Source organism: Belonocnema kinseyi, chromosome 6 (genome assembly GCF_010883055.1).
Source record: "Belonocnema kinseyi isolate 2016_QV_RU_SX_M_011 chromosome 6, B_treatae_v1, whole genome shotgun sequence".
Taxonomy (NCBI): domain Eukaryota; kingdom Metazoa; phylum Arthropoda; class Insecta; order Hymenoptera; family Cynipidae; genus Belonocnema; species Belonocnema kinseyi.
In genome coordinates, this window is record NC_046662.1 from 69356971 (window position 1) to 69376386 (window position 19416).

Here is a 19416-nt window from a genome sequence, read left to right on the forward strand (position 1 = left end):
GTCGTTTAGTGTCTTCCAATGTGCAGTTTTATTATGTGAGTGCAGTGCAATAATTCAATTTATGATAAAATCATTGTTACGCATGATATATCATTTTGAATATTTCTGTTTTTAATCAGTCTTGGAACGTGGGCGGCATAGCGGGACAAGTTGTAGAAAAAAGTGCCCTTTCAAAGATAATAGTATCTCCAGAAACAAGTTGACTCCTCTGAATAGATGTGACAACAGAGTTACTATTGTCATCGAAAGGTTACTTTTTTTCTACCGTTTGGTCCCGCTGCGCCGCCCACGTGCCACCATTGATTAAAATCAGAAATTTTCAAAAATATATTTCATGCGTCAAAATGTTTAGCACAAAAATTTAATTATTGCACTGTACTCGCATCACAAAACTGCACATTTAGAGCCATTAAACATCTTTCTAACTTCATTCGTTCTCAAGATCAAGTATTCGTAAATAAATCTCCGTAAAAAGTAAATTACTGAATGTTTCAGAATTTTGAAAAATGTATAGCACTAAGGAATGTTTAAAGAATATCTGTGATTTTTTTTCAGATTTTTCCTAACGTCGGCCGTATACTGTAAACATGTGAAAGTGGGCGCTTGAAAAAGGAGGCGGAAAGCCCAATTTTTTGAGATGCTTCGCCCTCTAGCCATTGGGAACCATTTTTTAGGATACAAGAGTATCGTTGAATTCGCAAAAAATATCATCATTCACATGCTTTTTAATAAAAAATTAAGGCCTCGACTTTTGGCACCGACTTTAGAATCACATATTTTTCAGATAATTCAGGATTATTCCTGTTTTTAATCAAATCTGTATTTGGGGTGAAAACTTTTTTTTAATTCTGAGTAGAGCACCAAAAAAAAACTTGCCGCAAAAATGTTGAAATTAGCCAAATTTTCAGTACGAATACAGATGCGATTCAAAACAATAATAGACCCTAATTATATAAAAAATATGGAATTATAATATTCAATTATGAAGGTGTGCCCTGGTTCCAAGGCCATTCAATTAGAACTGAATTCATAGAACCCAAAACGAAAACAAACTTTTTTTAGCTAAATGTGTGTTCTTTTGGTTAAAACTCTATTATATTTTTCGTTCGTAATTCATTTTGTTTGATAAAAATTTAATTATTTTGTTGAAAATGCGACTACTTCGTTGAAAAGTCATCCTTTTTGGACAAAAATTCAACTTTTAGTTTAGAAGTTAAACTATATAGTTGAAATTTTTTTGGTTGAGAATCTTTGGTTAAAAATCTAACTCTATTTTGTTAAAAATACGTTTATATTTGGTTAGAAAAATAATTATTATAACTGAAAATTTCACCACATTGTGTTTCTGGTTGCAAATTGATCTCTTTTAGTTTAAATTCAACTATTTTGTTAAAAATTCGTCTTTTTTGATAGAAAATTAATCTTTTTGGTTTAAAATTTAAATGAAGAAGTTAAATTTTAATTTATTATATTTAAAATTTAAATTATATCTTTGGTTGACAATTTAACTATTTTGTTGAAAATTCGTTTCTTCTTTGTTCAGAATTAATTTCTTAACTTAAAACGTAACTATTTCGTTTTTGGTTGAAAGCTAATCTGTTTTGATTAAGGTTTCAATTTTTTGTTGTAGTTGAAAATTCATATTTGCGGGCTAAAAATTTAACTTATTTTGCAGAAAATTTACCTTTTTGGCTTAAAATTCAGGAATTTGGTAGTAAATTAAACTATTTAGTTGAACATGAATTTTTTGGTCAAAAACTCATATTTTCTGGTAAAAATTGAACTGTTTGGTTAAGAATTAAACTACGTATTTAAAAATGTAACTATTTGGTACAAAATTATCTTTTTTGTTGAAAAAAAAAAGTCAACTATTTCGTAGTAAATTCAAATAATATGTTGTACTGACAAACCTATGGTTCAAACTATTAAATTAAAATTGATATAATTAGTTGAAAAATCGTCTTTTTGTGTAGAAAATTAATTTTCTTGGTTGAAAATTCAACTATTTAGTTAAAAAATTATGTATTTTGTTGACAATTTGTCTTTTTTGGTAGAAAATAAATAATTTGATTAGTTTTTGGTTGAAAATGAGTATTTTTACTTGAAAGTTGACCTTTTCCAGTTGAAAATTCAACTATTTGATTGAAAATTAATCTTTTTGGTTAAAAATAATCTGTTTCGATAGAGGATTCAATTATTTGTTTAAAATTCCTACTTTCGGGTTAAAAATTTAATTTTTTTGCAGAAAATTGGCCTTTTTGGCTTAAAAGTCCAGCAAGTTGGTAGTAAATTAAATTATTTTTTGGTTGAATATGAATTTTGCTATTGAAAATTTATATTTTAAGTTGAAAATTCGACTATTTGGTTAAGAATTGAACTACGTATTTAAAAATGTAACTATTCAGTACAAAATTTAACTATTTTGTTGACAAATCATATTTTAGGGTTGAAAATTCAACTGTTTTGTAGATAATTCAGCTTTTCGACTTAAAAATTATACAGTTTTGTTAAAAATTCATTATTATTAAAGATTTATCTCTTTGGTTAAAAATTCATTATTGTAACTGAAAATTTAACTATTAAATTTCTGGGTCATAATTTATCTCTTTTAGTTACTAATTTAACTAGTTGGTTGAAAATCCATATATTTTATTGAAAATTCGTCTTTTTTAGTAGAAAATTCTTCTTCTTGATTGAAATGATTCTTTTTGGTTGAAAATTCAACTATATTCACTATATTGTCTAAAGTTTTCTTAATCGGAAATAAGATTCAAATATCATCGAAGCCTTTAACTGACTTGAGAGATAGAACCCAATAAGAAAATATCAATATTTTTCGTTAAAGGTCCATTCCTTTTTTTAATGATAATAATTCTTTTTTTTTTAACTTTATTATTTGGTTCCAAATGTAGAAATCTTTCTGTAGAAACTTCACCATTTTTTGTTAAAAATTCAACTGTTTTGTGGACAATCATTTCGGCTCAAAAATCCTTTTTTTAGTATTTTTAAAAATGGAACTGTTTGTTTAAAAATTAAACATTTTTTACTTGAGGATTGAAAAATTTGGTTGAAAATGTATTTCTCTCTAGACATTTGATTTTTTTGGTTAAAAATGATACTGTCACTTACTCTTGGCTTTAAAATTTAACAATTTGGTGGAAAATTTTAGTATTTTGTTGAAAATTGGTCTTTTTTTTGGTAAAAAATCCATTTTTTGTTAAAAATGCAACTTTATGTTCAATAATTTATTTGTTTAGTTGAGTATTCAACTAATTTGTTGAAAATACGTTTTTGTTGGATAAATCCAACTGTTTTCTGTTTTAAATTCAAATATTTTTTGTTGAAACATCAACTATTACAGTTTTCGTTGAATATTCATCGTTTAGTTTGGACATTTAACTCTGCCTGAAATTTAAACTACTTTCTCCATTTTTTTAGTTTAAAATTCAAAATTTTGGTTGCATATTCGTTTTCGCTGTTGTTAAAAACTAATTTTTTAACTAAAAATTTAAATTTTTTTTAGAAGTTTATCTGATTTACTGAAAGTGAACTTTTATGTTAAAAATTCATATTCTTGGGTCAAAAATTAATATTCTTGTGTTGAAAATTCAACTGTAATACCACATCTATTGTTTAAACTTTTTAGATCAAAATTGATATAATTTGTTGAAAAAATCGTCTTTTTGTGTAGAAAATTAATTTTCTTGGTTGAAAATTCAACTATTTAATTACAAAATTATTTATTGTATTGAAAATTCGTCTTTCCTGGTAGAATTGATACATTTGATAAAAAATTTAACTTCTGCGTTGAAAATTAATCTGTTTTGGTTAAGGATTGAATTGTTTTATAGAAATTCGTCCTTGGTTCAATTCAAGTGTTTTTTTTATTAAAAAAAATATTTTCTTTGGTGAAAATATGAACTATTCCATTTTTTTGAGAATACATTTCTTTTTGTTTAAAATTCAATTACTTGATTAACATTTTAATTACTTAAATATATGTCAAAACTGTGGCGAGTCTGTGGCCTGATCATCATCAAATACAAACACGGAATACCTTTTTTTTATAAACTAAAATCAAAAAGAGCAAGACTGTAATATTAACTTTTATTACTAATCTAAAACATTGAAACTCAATTTAAACCACTATTAACATTTTATAAAACGAATTAAATTAAAAAACAAAACAAAAGTAGAACGATTAAATTAGGTATGATAATTATCAATTACATTTGAGTCTTTTTTTCTACTCAAAATATTATCGACTTTTTCATCGTAGGCTCAAGATCATAATCACTAAATCAAGAATCTCTTCTTAATCGGAATAGTATTAACTAATTAATTCTTAAGTAATATAAGCTGACAAATTGCTGACAACTGCGCCTATTTTCCAAAATTAAATTCAGTTTATATCACAAATAGATTAAAAATCTTTCAGTCTTTTTCCAATTGCATAAGAAGAAAAATGCTGATTCTTGAATGACGCTAATTCTTTACTGATAAACAAAAAGATGTCAAAGAATACTGCAAAAATTCCACGGCTGTGGTTTTATAACCTTTTGATATCTAACCGTACGAAGCGTCTCTTTTTCATTTCGCTCTTTATCTATATTAGGGGCAGGGTATTGTACACGTCCCTCATTTCTTTTTGGTCTTTTAATCGAACGAGCTTTCTTTTTTGTATTTTGAGAAATAGCTACCTGAAGAACTTCTTTTTTGCAATCATCTTCATTAAGTCTCGCAGAAAGACTGTATTTTTTTAATCTCTCAGGAATGTCCAATGCAATTGCAGATCTGGCCAACTTCAAAGGTGTACGTAAAAGATCTTCATAATCTTTTTCGGCGTATACTAGCTGGAACAATTTTATAGAATGTGAATGACAATTTTTAACTAATAATAATAAGCTTGACATATTCAGGGTGACCGTTTTAATCAAAGAACAAAGTTCTTTCTCATTTCCCGGTTTTTAAATATTTTTTCCGGTCAATAAAATGTAAAAAATCGAAATATAAAGCTAAACAGTAAAAGTACAAGTAATACAAAATAAACAACAAACTACAGTATTCAAAGTGGAACTCTTGAATTTTTCACTTTTAAAATTGAAGTTTAAAAGTTTTTAAACTCAAACATTTTCTATTGAATTGTTCAATAATTTACATATATAAACTGAAAGATACTAACACTTTTCAACTGAATAATTTCAAGTTTAATGAATTTAAGCTGCAAAATTCAAAATTTTTAACATTAATAAATTATAGAGTTCAAAGATTTAGATTAAGTTCCAAAAATATAAATCCTGGTTAACATTTTCAATACTCTAAATTAAAGAATAAATCTATGAATTTTAAAAATGGTCAAAATTATATTATTCAGCTATTTTTTTTCACCATTTTTTCAACTTAAAAGTTCTTAGATTTAAATTATTTTTATTTTAAATAGTTTAAGCAGGTATAATAAAATTACAAGCAAACATTAAAACTGATTAGAGGACGTTTCCTAAAATGAAAAATAAATTAAAAAAAAAAACTTTTGAAATATGTAGTAATCTTCAATTCGAAAACTTAACCAATTCAATTTTAATTGAAAATTAAAACCTTAAAAAGGACAAATTAAAAATTTAGTGTTGTTAATAAAAATTCAGAAATCTAAAATCATAACCACTTAAAATTACCGAAAGTGTTCTTTTACTGACGCATCAATTTCAGATAGATTGATTTTCATCGTTTTTTATTTTAAACTAAATTTTTAATTTGTTAATTTCAAATCTTCCTTTAGAATTATCATTCATTCTAGAAATTTTTGAATATAAAATTTTAAGATCTTAAATGTAAAATTAAAAATTAAGATAAGGAATACAAAAAAATTGTTATGTTACGATTTCATTTTTTGAATATCTACAGTTTCATGCTTTTCAATCAAACATTGCTTTATATTTACATCCAAAATTATTAAATTCAAAACTGACTATATATGACTGAAAACTTACTATATTATTAATATAAAATTTCGAAATATTTAATAGCAAAATAGTCCTAAAATTTTGAATATTTGAATTTGAAACAACAATATATTGAAATTAAAAATTCCAAACCTCAAAAAATCAATCTAAAAAAATATTAATAAGTATCATATGTAGTATCAAGTGACATTTAAAAGGACTAGATAGGATTTTTTTACTAAAAGATGTAATTTTTTCAAATTAAAAGTCATTGTTATTTTCACCATTACAAATTGCAGAATTTTAAATAATGCGAGAAATACTGTAAACCTTTAAAGTTTAATTATTCTAAACACATTAAAAATTGTATAATTTCTAGTTGGGAACTTTCAAGAATTACAAAATGCGCAAATTATGAAATACGGGAAATCTCCCGAAGAAATATTTCTCTCCCGGCTTTATCCCGGTTTAAGTTTCCCCCAGTTCTCCCGGGTTGGTGGCCACCCGATTTCATAAATTTGAATAATTGAAGCAAATCTTTATTTTATCTTTAAATGCTTTAAATTTTAAAGCATTATTTATTAGATATTATTTATTATAGATGTCGCTTCAAAATCCTAACTTTTCAAATACAAAGATTGCATTTTTGAGATTACAGATCAATTTTCAACTAAAATTATGAATCTTCAACTGGAATGAGTGAATTATATGGTAAATCAAAAAGATTAATTTTGTACAAAAGAGTTTAACCATCAACCATTTTCAACCAGGATGATTAATTTCTACCAAAAATACGAATTTTCCATAAAATACATGAATTATAAACTGAAAATTAAATAGCTACATTTTTATTTAAAAAAATTACTGTTCAGCCAAAGACATGAATTTTCAACTAAAACGATCAAATATGCAATTGGAATAGTTAAATTTTTAGATAAAAAAAAATGGTTAAAAACTAATTTTCAAAAAGGATGTAAATTTTCAAAGAAACTGCAGAAATTTTAAGTAAAATGATGAAACTTTAATTAGAATAGTCGAATTTTCAACACAAAAGGATTTTGTTTAACAAAAAAAATTAATATTTACATTTTCAGTTCAAGAAGTTAATGTTCAAACAGAAAGATACGTTTTTAACTAAAATGATGACATATTCAGCTAAAAGGGAAATTTTCAGTAAAAAAAATTAATTTTCCGCACAAAAAATGCGAACAAAAGTGATGAGTCTTCAACTAAAATTATGAATCTTCAACTAGAATAGATGAATTTATACCATACAGATGAATTTTCAACAAATAAGTTTAATTTTCAACCAAGTAGTTTAATTTGCAGCCAAATATGTACTTTTATTTTGAACTGTAAAAGGTCAATTTTCAACAAAAATAATAAATCTTTAACTGAAATAGTAGAATTTGCAATCAAGAAGATCAATTTTTACAAAAATACGAATTCTCCATAACATAAATGAAAAATAAATGAATAGCTAAATTTTTAGATAAAGAAATTAATGTTCAGCCAAAGAGATGCATTTTCAACTAAAACGACGAAATATGCAATTGAAATATTTACATTTTCAGCTTTAAAGAATTATTAAAAAAAAAAAAAAATTATCAAAAAGGACGTACATTTTCAAAGAAACTGCTGAATTTCCAACTAAAATTATGAATCTTCAACTAGAATTGTTGAATTTTCAAGAACAACAAAAAATTCAATCAAACCAAAAAAACTAATTTTTAACAAAATACCTCATTCTTGAACCAAACAGGTGAATCTTCAATAAAAATGTTGAATTTTCAATCTAAAAAAGATCTGAACTTTTCATCCACGAAAGTTGAATTCAACCAAAAAAATACGATTTTAAACCAGATAACATTTATTCAATTTCATATTGGTATAGAAAAATATCAAGCAGGCTCTCAAAAAGTTTCCCGGACTTAAAAAAAAATCACTGTCCCTGTCACTGTCATTTCCCGGTTTTCAATCGGACAATTTTTCATTCTTTAGTCTGGAAATTATACTTCTATTTAAAATTTTCATATCCTCACTCAGAATTTTAATTCTTTTGGGAAATTCCATGTCAGAATTATAGTTCTTTTAAAAATTCCATGTTCCACGTCAAAAAATAATTTTTTTGGAAAATTCACTGTTCCAATTCGGAATTATAATTCATCCCGATTATTTTCTTATCCAAACTAGAAGAAACAGGAAATTCTTTTTAACCTCTTTTAAAGTTTCAACTATTTTTTAGCACTTTCTAACAAAGCAACACGGTAGGTATTCACTTGTTCGAAATTTCATTTTCCCTAAAAAATATTTTGCCGAAAAAATCACTAGAATTATGAACGGTGTAGACGGGGCGTTTATGAGAATTCTCTGTCATTTAAATGTGCTTCTACTTTTAAATGCGAGAGAGAAAATATAAAAATAGGCAACTGATAAGTAAATATATGATTAAGTAATACTAATAAATATAAGACAATGTTGAAATAAAAAATGATGTATATAATTAATTTTTTATTGCGAAATACACCACTTCTATGGCTACAGATGTTTATAACCTCGTTTTGATTTCAATTTAAAATTAATAATGTGAATTATTATTCAGTAATGAAAATTTAATATTAATATGATTGAAAAATAATAAGATGATGATTTCTCAAAGATACCACAGTTTTCAAATATTTCGGAAAGATTTCAATGATTTTCCAAAGGTATCAAATATTTCGCAAAGATTGTGGATAGATTTAAAAGATTTTACGAAGATATCAATAATTTTTCAAGAATTTAAATAATTTCACAAATATTAGTTAATATTCCAAAAAATTTTCCAAACTTTCAAAGGTTTCTTCGCAAATGTTTCCAAAATTTCAGAAAATTTTTAATGATTTTTCAAAGATATAAAAGGTTATAAATATTTTGAAAAGATTTTCAATGGAATTAAAATATGTTACGAAGATATCAATTACTAAAGATTGCAAAAATATTTCAAATATTTCTTAAAGATTTCAAAAAGATTAGAATGATTTTCAAAAGCTTACAAAAATTTCGCAAAGATTTTGGATAGATTTAAAAGATTTCATCAAGACTTCAATTATTTTCAAAATATTTGACAAAGATTTCAATAATTTTTTACAAATATAACAAAACATTTCAAAAATATTTCGCAAAGATTTAAATCATTGCACAAATATTTCAAAGATTTCCAGATTTCAAAAAGAACTCAATGATTTCCCAAAGTTTTCAACAATTTCCAAAATATACCAAGTAATTCAAAAATATTTCCCAAACTTTTCAAGGATTTCGCAAAGATTTCGAATATTTCGAAAAGATTTCAAATATTTCACAGAGATTTCGGATATATTAAAAAATTTCACAAATTCATAAATGATTTCCCAAATATTTCAATAATTCCACAAATGTTTCAGAAATATTTCAAAGATTTCCAAAGATTTCAAATATTGTGCAAAGATTTAAACAATTTCGCAAATATAATCAAATATTTTAAAACCATTTTTAATGTTTTACAAAGATTTCAATGATTTTCGAAAGATTTCAAATGTTTTGCAAAAAATATAGATAGTTTGAAAAGATCTGACAAAGGCTTAAATGATTTCCCACAGATTTCAACAATTTAAAAAATATAACAAATATTTCAAAAACATTTTTAATATTTTATAAAGATTCCAATGATTTTCCAAATACTTTAAAAATCTTACAAAGGTTTACAGTATTTTGTAAAGATTTCGGATAGATTAAAAAGATTTCAATTATTTTAATAATATGAACAAATATTTATAAAACGTTTGAAATATTTCTAAAAGATTTTCAAAGATTTAACAAACATTGTAATAATTTCTCAAAGATATCACGAAGATTTGAAAGGGTTTGTCAAAGATTTTTGTCTCATACAAAAGATTTCACAGACTTTAATGATTTTTTAAATATTTCAACAATTACATTTTTTAAATATTCTAAAAGATTTCAATTATTTCTCAAATATCTCAAAGATTTCATAAAGATTTCGGATAGATTAAAAAGATTTTATAAAGGTTTCAGTGATTTCCCAGAGATTTAAATGATTTCAAAAATATTAGCAACCATTTATAAACTATTAAAAATATTTTGAAAATATTTCGGATAGATTAATAATATTTCACATGAGCATAAATTACTTTCCAAAGAATTCAGGTGGATTTTGGGAGAAATTAAAACGATCTGATGAATTTTAATCATTCGATTTCTAATATTGTTCAAAGTTATGTGACAATTCAATCTACGAAATAAAAGTAAAACCCTTTTTTAGAATAAGATTATTGTTTCTTTTGTCCAAGAACTCTTGTTCTTCGTCCTCGTGAAAGAAGATTAAATAATTACCACAAAAAGCGACCTAACGTCAATTTTATTAACAGTTCTATCTGTCTTTTACAGTTTACAGTTGTCTTTTAAATCTAAAAAGATGCATTTTCAAGGCAGAAAGATAAATTTTCAAACAATTAGTTGAATGAAACAAAATTATTTTAAACAACTAGTTACATTTAAAACCAAACAGTTGAACTGTCAATCAAAAGAGACGAACTTTCAATAATATAGGCGAATTATTAACAAAATAATTTAATTATCAAGCAACAAAAAAACTAATTTAATAATAAAGCCGTTGAATTTTTAACAAAGATATCGTTTTCAAACAAGAAGAATGAAATATTTTCATCAACAGAAAAATTCATTTTTAACAAAAAAGTTGCACTTATATCAAGCAGTTGGATTTTCATGCAAAAGAGACGGCTTTTCAATAAAATGAATAATTTTTCAACCAAATAGTTCAATTTTGATGCCGAACAGAGGAATTTTTTAGAATACAGTTAAAGTTTCAAAATATAAGTAGATTTTCAACCGAGAAAGATGAATATTCAACAAAAAATATGATTTTTCTACCATAAAAGTATATATTTTCTAACATAAAATATGAATTTTCAATTTAAGATTTTTCACCGAACAGTTGCATTTACAACCAAACAGTTGGACTTTCAATCAAAAACGGTGATTTTTCAAAAATATAGGTAAATTATTAACGAAATAATTTAATTAATAAGCAAAAAAAAGAAGTATTTTATCAAAAAAGGTAAAATTTTTAACAAAAATAGCGTTTTCAATTTAGAAGAATAAAATATTTTCATCGACAAAAAAAATTAATTTTTAACCAAAAGGTTGCATTTAGATTTTCGACCATAAAACAATTAGATTTTCGACCATAAAAGATTAATGTTCCACCCAATAATTAAATTTTCATCCAAATAGTCCAATTTTTAACCAAAAAATTAATTTTTAACCAAAAATTTGCATTTAGAATCAACTATCTGGACTGTCAATCAAAAGAGACGGATTTTCAATAAAATGAATAAATTTTTGAAGCAAGCAGTTGAATTTTAATGACAAACAAACGAATTTTTTAGAATACAGTTAAACTTTCAACATACAAGTAGATTTGTAACCGAGAAAGATGAATATTTCACCAAAAAATATGATTTCTCTACAAAAAAAGTTAAATTTTCTCACATAAAAGAGGAATTTTCAATTTAAAAGGTTGAATTTTTTCCAAAAAGAGCGAATTTTAAACAACACAATTAGATTTTCAACCATAAAAGATTAATGTTCTACCCAATAATTAAATTTTCATCCAAATAGTCAAATTTTCATCCAAACAGTTGAACTTTCAATCAAAAGAGACGAATTTTCAACAATATAGGTAAATTATTAACAAAACAATTCAATTAACAAAAAAAGAATTTGATCAAAAACAGTTGAATTTTTAACAAAAATATCGGTTTAAACCAAGAAGAATGAAATATTTTCAACAAAAAAATTCATTTTTAACAAAAAATTTGAATTTAGAATCAACCATCTGGACTGCCAATCAAAAGAGACGGATTTTCAATAAAATGAATAAATTTTGAACCAAGTAGTGGAATTTTAATGCCGAGCAGACGAATTTTTTAGAATACAGTTAAATTTTCAACATACAAGTAGATTTGTAACCGAGAAAGATGAATATTCCACCAAAAATATGATTTTTCTACCATAAAGGTTATATTTTCTCACATAAAAGTGGAATTTTCAATTTAAAAGGTTGAATTTTCTCCCAAAAAGGCGAATTTTCAACAAGACCATTAGATTTTCGACGATAAAAGATTAATTTTCTACCAAATAATCAAATTTTCAACAAATAAAATTAATTTTTTACCAAACAGTTGCATTTACAACCAAATAGTTAGACTTTCAATCAAAAGAGACGAATTTTCATTAAAATAGATGAATTTGCAAGAATACAGGTAAATTTGTAACCAACCAATTAATTATCAACAAAAAAATTTGTTTTCTAACATACATAAAAGAGAAATTCTCAATCCAAAAGGATGCATTTTTTTCTAAAAAGACTTCTGAAAAACTGTTAAATTTTCAAACAAAAAATATGCATTTTTAACCATGTAATTAAATTTCCAACCAAATAATCGAATTTAGAACAAAACAAAAAAGAACTCTCAACCAAAAATATTTAAATTTTCTTTAAGGGTTCTATTAACTAAGTTCGCATTTTAGAAAATGAGAAATTTCTTGAAAAGAGGGAAAAGAGAGGAATTCTTTAGAAAAGGGGAAAGAGTGTGAACACTGCCATTAAATTTGAAATTAATGGATTTTAATTAAAAAAGTTTTCGATTTAAAAATGTTCAAATGTTAAAACTTGCCATTTGTTAAAATCAAAACTTCGAATACGGATTCACAAAATTAGAATTTGTTCAATTTTAAAGGCCATTCACTAAAAATTTGCTAAGGGTAAACTATAAATCTTTGAAAAGAAATTATTTTATTTTTAACGTTATCGATTAAAATGATATAATTTTTTCTAGTTATGAACTCAAAATTGAATTTGCATTGCGATTGAAATTGAAACTAAGTATTTCAAAAGCAGCACGATCCGAAATTTGGTCAGTGCGATATAATATTAAACAATTCTGAACAATTTAAGCTCGTATTAGAACAATAGATTATGCTAAATATTAAAAAATAAATAAAAAAAAACTAATTTTCAAAAAGTACGTACATTTTCAAACAAGATGATTAAAATCTACGAAAAAAGGAAATTTTAAACTGAAATTGTATTTTCTATTCCCGGTCATTTCCCGGTTCGCAAACATTTTTCACGGCCAATTAAATTTAAACATTCGAAATGTAAGGCTAACCATTTTTCCATTTGAATTATAGAAAAATTAACTGCAAATTAAAGCACTTAAGGCGGAACCCTTACATTTTAAACATTTAAAATTAGAGATTAAAATTTTTTTAATTTTAAAATCTGGTATTCAAATGCTCAATAATTTACATCTAAAACATCTTCAAAAATATAAATCAATGCTATCATTCTCAATGCTCTAAATTGAATAATCAATCGATAAATTTCAATTTTGTTAAATTATAATATTTTAACCAATTTTAGGCTAGAAAAATTAAAACTCAATCGATACCATTCTTTTAAACTGAAACATTTTTACATGAAAAGTTGAATTATTTCAATTTTAAATAGTTTAAATATCCCTAAAGAGCATCAAAATTTTACTTCAAATTCTTGAAAAACCTACATATTGCTTCAAATTTTGTGAAATTTAAAATTATTATTGGAAGTTTTTCATAACTTCTAAATATCTTTGAAGATTATTCGATTTTAAAATAATTTTTCAAAATAAACACTTCGTTTAAATTGTTTGAAATACATTTTATAAAATTATTTGAATTGTTATTTATACATAAAAATTCAACAATTTCACTTACAACTTAATCATTTTTTAAATAGAAGAATTAAAATCGTTACGTTCAAAGTTATAAAGCTCCTTGAAATTTTAACGATTCAAGGCTTTCTATTTCAAACAATTTATTTTTAAATTATTTACATTTTTTACGACTCAGGCTTTTGAATTGAACCAGTTTAACTTTTAACGCCGAAATTTGGAAATTCTTAAATTTCAAAAACGGATTTAGAATCATCTTAAAAAATAAATTCTTCTTCACTTTTTGATACCTTCAGTACAGTTCATTTGCGCTTGAAAATAAAAATCTAAAATGGAAAATTTTGTTGAGTAAATGATTTTCGAATTACTAAATTAGTAAAATTTCCTTACCTTTGCCTTCTTCAAGGGCTGTTGCCCATCGTCTTCCTTGAACGGTTTGATGTTTTTAGGTTTTACCCACGCGTATTCTACTACCTCTTTCTCAAAGAAAGTCACATGATACTTTTTCTGTAAAATAAACATTTCTTTATGTAAAATTTACAATCTGTGCAAATTGAAAATAAAAATAAAAGATTTCAGAAATATTTTTCAACTCACCGGAACACTGGAACCTTGAAGTTTGTAAAATTTATTCGTAGTTGGACAATTGTCTATAATTGCAGGCCACCATGGATAACCATTTATTTTAGCCCAGACAACAGTTCCGCAGTTAAATTTACTTTCTATCAGATTTTCGTTTGTTTCTTCTTCGGGGATGTCGCAAGAAGAAAAATTATTATCTGAAAAATAACATTCTAAAGTATTTTAATTGCAGGAAAAACAGGCCTTGGTTTCAATTCAGAGATAAAAAATAGTGTCAATGATGCCACAAAAAATATTGTCATAAAATTTTTCAAGTATTAAAAATGAGCTTCAATGTTTACTTAAAGTGTTTTTCTTCAATCTATAAATGATTAAAATTCGTATTTATTTATCGCAGGCTTTAGTCTTTTCTCATTTTTCAACTGAAATTTAAACTGAATAAAAATAGAACCCAATAAGAAAATCCGTCTATAGTTGAAAATTCATTATTTTCGGTTTAAAATTTTACTTTACATCTTGTCTGATTTAAACTCTAATTATATTGCTGTGAATTCAATAATTATGTTAATAAGTCATATTTTTTGGTTGAAAATTCGTCTTTTTGGTTTAAAATTCTATATTTTTATTGAGAATTTTTCTTCCTTAAATATTAAAAAAAAAATCGAAATGCGACTATTCTATTAGAAATTCATCTTTATGTTTTGAAAATATAGCTTTTTTTTGGATAAATTTCAACTTTTGTGTGAAAAATTCGTATTTTTTGATAAAATTCCAGTATTTTTTATTTAAAATTAATATATTCATTCATTGAAATACTAACTATTACGTTGAAAATTCATCTTTTCAGGATGAAAATTCAACTCATTAGTTAGGAGTTCAAATACTTTCTTAAAATCTCATTTTTTTTGTTTGAAGCTTTATAATTTTATTTAAAAAATTTTTTATAAATGATTAAACAATTTTGTTAAAAATTCAACCAATTGGTTGAATATTAAATTTTTTGTTGAAAATTGTCCTTTTTGGTTTGAAAATTCAACAATTTGGTACAAAATTAAACTCTATTTTTTGTTAAAAATTGATATTTTTAGTTGCAAAATTTAACTGGTTGTAAATATATCTTCTTGGTTAAAAAATCATTTTTTTAACTGAAAATTTAACTATTCCAATTGAAGATTTATTTTTCCAGTGGTAAATTCACAACGGTAAAAAAAATATTTCGATTTATTGATAATCAAAAATTCAAAAATATTACATTCAATTTGAAGTAGGAGATTTCTAAAAAGATAAATTCAAACTGAATGAGCATGAATCAACCAGTAAAAAACAATAATTAAAACTATAATAAAGCAACTAATTAATAAAAAATTATTTTTAAATTTCATACCAAGATTTTGAGAGCAAAACCAAGTTTCTGGTACGGATAAAGGGTCCTGATATTCTGTCACGAATCTCCATTTTTTACATTTTTCGTTGCAACACTTGATCCATAAACCGTCATTCGGGTCTCTCTTTAATGATTGAACCCTTTTTCGTTTTTGTTTCATGTTTCTGAAAATTAAAAAATTGCAAATTATATTCTTATTTGAATAAAATAATTTTTTTGTTAAAAAGATATTACAAAGTTTTTAAAAGATTTAAAAACAATTTAAAATTTGAAAATCTTTCAATAAATTTAAAACAAAATGTAGATATTTCAAGATTTTTAAAACAAATTGATTTTATATGTTGAAAAATTATATTTTATTATTAATATTCGTAAAGGTTTAAAAACATTTCCAATTATTTCCTAAATTTCGAGAAAGAATGTAAAAGATATTAAAGCAACATTTTTCAATTTTGCAAGATTACAATACTATTATAAAAAAAAATCGACTAATTTTAAGCTTCTAAATACTTCAACTAATTTAAAACAAAATGTAGATATGCGGAAATTCTGAACAAAAAATGTAAATTTTTAAAGATTTTTCAAAGGTTTAAAAAAAATCACATTTTTCTAAGATTTCTGGGAAAATTTTTAATTAGTTTTGAAAATTTTGTTTAAATTTCAAAACAAAATTTGAATGATTTAAAAACATATTAATAAGTTTAAAATAATCTCACATATAATTAGAAATATGGAAACATTAAAAAAAAACTTGTAATAATTTGTAGATTTTAAAAAATTTTGAATTAAAATTTGGAAGTGTTTTTAAAACAATTTTGCAAGATTTCAAGACAATAAAAAAAATGTCTTAAGATTTCTATTAATATTTAAAATTATTATTTATCCTGGAAGACTAATTTTAAAAGAATATTTTGGAAGTTTTTAAAACATTACAATCAAATTTAAAAATTGTAAAAAAAGGATTCCGCAAGATTTTAAGACAATTTTCGTAATAATTTCTGGTCAGTTTAAAAGATATTGAGAAATTTTAGGAGTTTTTAAGCGATTAAAAATATTTTAAGACTGGAAGATTTCTGCAAATTTAACAAATATTTTTAAAAAATTTCTCCAAACGTCAAAAAGTCCTAAATATTATTCAAACTGACACAAATTTTGTATAACAATTTTTAAAATCCTGTAGAATAAAAAAATATTCTTAACAATTTTATAAATACTTTTTCGACTTATTTTAAATCTTCCCTTTTTTAAAAATATCTTTTTATATTCAAATTGCAAGTACTTGATTTTTAAATTAAAATCTTGTTTGGTGTAGGAATTCAAGTATTTTGTTAAGAAATCGTATTTTCGAATGAATTTAACACTTTTTAATTTAAAATTAACAGATTTTTAAATTTTATTATCAAATATTATATTTTTCGTCGAGAAATAATTTTTTTTTAGGTTAAATATTTCCTTCTTTGGTTGAAGTTTCCATTATTTTCTTCAAAATTAATATTTTTTTTGATGAATTCAACTATTTTTTTTATTATTATTAAAATATTTTTTAATTACAATATAAACTATTATAATTTTCATTTAGAATTAATATTTTTTGTTGAGAATTTAACTACTTTGTTAGTAATTTTTTTAAATTGAAAATTCGTCTCTTACAAATTCATATTTTAGGGATAAAAAATAAACTGTTTTGTACAAAATTCGTTTCTTTTGGGAAATATTTAATTTTTTTGTAAATAAAACTTGTTAGAAATTAATCTTTTTTGGTTGCTGATTCAACTATATTGTTGAAAATTTGTTTCTTTTGGACCAATTAAACTGTTTGTGATAAAAAATGAAAATCTTTTTGAATTGGAACATCAATTATTACATGCTTCGTTGAGTATTATTATTTTTTTAATTAAACTGTTTGATAGAAAATTACATTTTTTATTGACATTTTTATTTGATAGATCTGAGATTTTCGAAAATCTTTTTTAATTTTGTCAAGAATATTAAGAAGCTTAAGTAAAATAGTTATTCTAAATTTTCATTTTGTTTAAAAAAACTATTTTTCCTCTCAAAGCGAAAAACTACAAGCGTGCGATTGATGATTTTGGTAAATTTAAAACAGGGTTTGAACAAATTTCTTACGTAAAAATAAAAAAAATTAACAATATAGGCTACAAAGTATCACAACAATCTAAACTAACAGAAACAATATCATATGCGGTGCCCGGAGGAGACTTTTTTGACTTGTGGACAAAATGTATACAACGACCTAATTATAAGGCCAGAGAAACTTATTTAATTTAGAAAAATGGAAAAAATTGAAACAAATTTACTAAAAACTCCAATTACGAACAAAAATAACGACAAGAATTTCAAAAGATATGCAAACTAACCTACAATTTACCAACGTATGGTTTTACCATACGTAGGCATTAACGTCTCAATTTCTTCACTTCTTTATAAGTGCAGTCGATTTAAAACACAGATTAAAACAGTTTTCGCAGTAATTATTAATTCATAATACATCGCGACAATCTGAAACCGAAAATAATAAACGCGAACCGAAAAACCGTTGAAACCAAAACAGTAGACAAAACCACTTTGAAGTTGCTAATCACACTCACAGATAGCGCTTAACGAAGGCGGCAAAATAGGGAATATTTAAATATTATTTTGCTGTAATTTTAGAAAAATGTAATTTTTAATCATTTAAATTAGATCGGTAAACTAAAAATCTCTGTTTAGCGAAAATATATGTTAATATTCAATTATGGACACAAAAAGGTTAAAAATGAATATTTTAAGGGATTTTCAGACAGGAAAATGAATGCAGATTAAAACGATATTAGGAAATTATCACAAATTTATTTCAAAACCTCCTTGAATATTGATTACAAAAATAGTTTTCTATTAATATTTATAACCATTTTTTCTGTTTGTGCCTACAATTATTAGATTGCAAATTAAATTTGGGAATATCTTCTTAAATTAATCTATAAAAGACAGTAAAAATAAAATTAATCTCCATTGTTAATTAATAAATTAACAATTAACAATGAATAAATATTAGTTGCAAATATAATTTTATATTATTATTTATAACAATATTTACATTTGGTGACTTGCAATTATTATATCACAAAAATCATATTCGACAGCATCTCATACAAATAATAAAAAAATAGTTCTTTCTGAATGCGACGACTAAAAGTCCGAGAAAAATAAAATTCCCGGAAAAAAAAGTATTAAAAATAGAAAATTTCTAAAATGATAAAATTTCCCAAATATAAAAACCCTGAATTGGTGAATTTCCTAATAATAAAATTCCCGAAAAGTTTATAATTTGGTCAGACTGAAAAATCCCAAAAAATAAAAATCCCGACAGTTTATAATATTACCGAATTTGAAAATTATCGAGTAATAAAATACCCGATAGTTTATAATATTACCGAATTTGAAAACTCCCGAACAATAAAATTCCCAGTAGAAAATTATCGAATTATAAAATAGCCGAACAAAAAATTCGCGAAATAAAACAATTAAAATAATTGTATTTATTAAAAATACAATAATCAAATATATACCTCAATAATATTCTTTTTAACGTCTAAGGTTTTTAGAATTAATATTTTAATTTAAGATAACTATAACTGAAAAAATGCTCATCCAGAAATATATATTTTTTCAATTATTGTTATTTTAAACATAAAAAATATTTTTTAAAATAAAAAAGATTGTATTTATTAAAAAT

At 24.0% G+C, this 19416-nt stretch overlaps 1 protein-coding gene across 1 annotated transcript; it reads right to left on the reverse strand.

Moving 5' to 3' along the window:
- Window positions 1-4091: 4091 nt before the first annotated feature.
- LOC117174588 (zinc finger CW-type PWWP domain protein 1-like) lies at window positions 4092-18246 on the reverse strand. Its single transcript, XM_033363819.1, has 5 exons — window positions 18059-18246; window positions 15681-15844; window positions 14312-14493; window positions 14105-14221; window positions 4092-4853 (listed from the first exon to the last, which is right to left on the reverse strand). The coding sequence occupies exons 2-5, from the start codon at window positions 15838-15840 to the stop codon at window positions 4515-4517; spliced, it is 798 nt and encodes a 265-aa protein (XP_033219710.1). The 5' UTR covers window positions 15841-15844; window positions 18059-18246; the 3' UTR covers window positions 4092-4514.
- Window positions 18247-19416: the final 1170 nt, after the last annotated feature.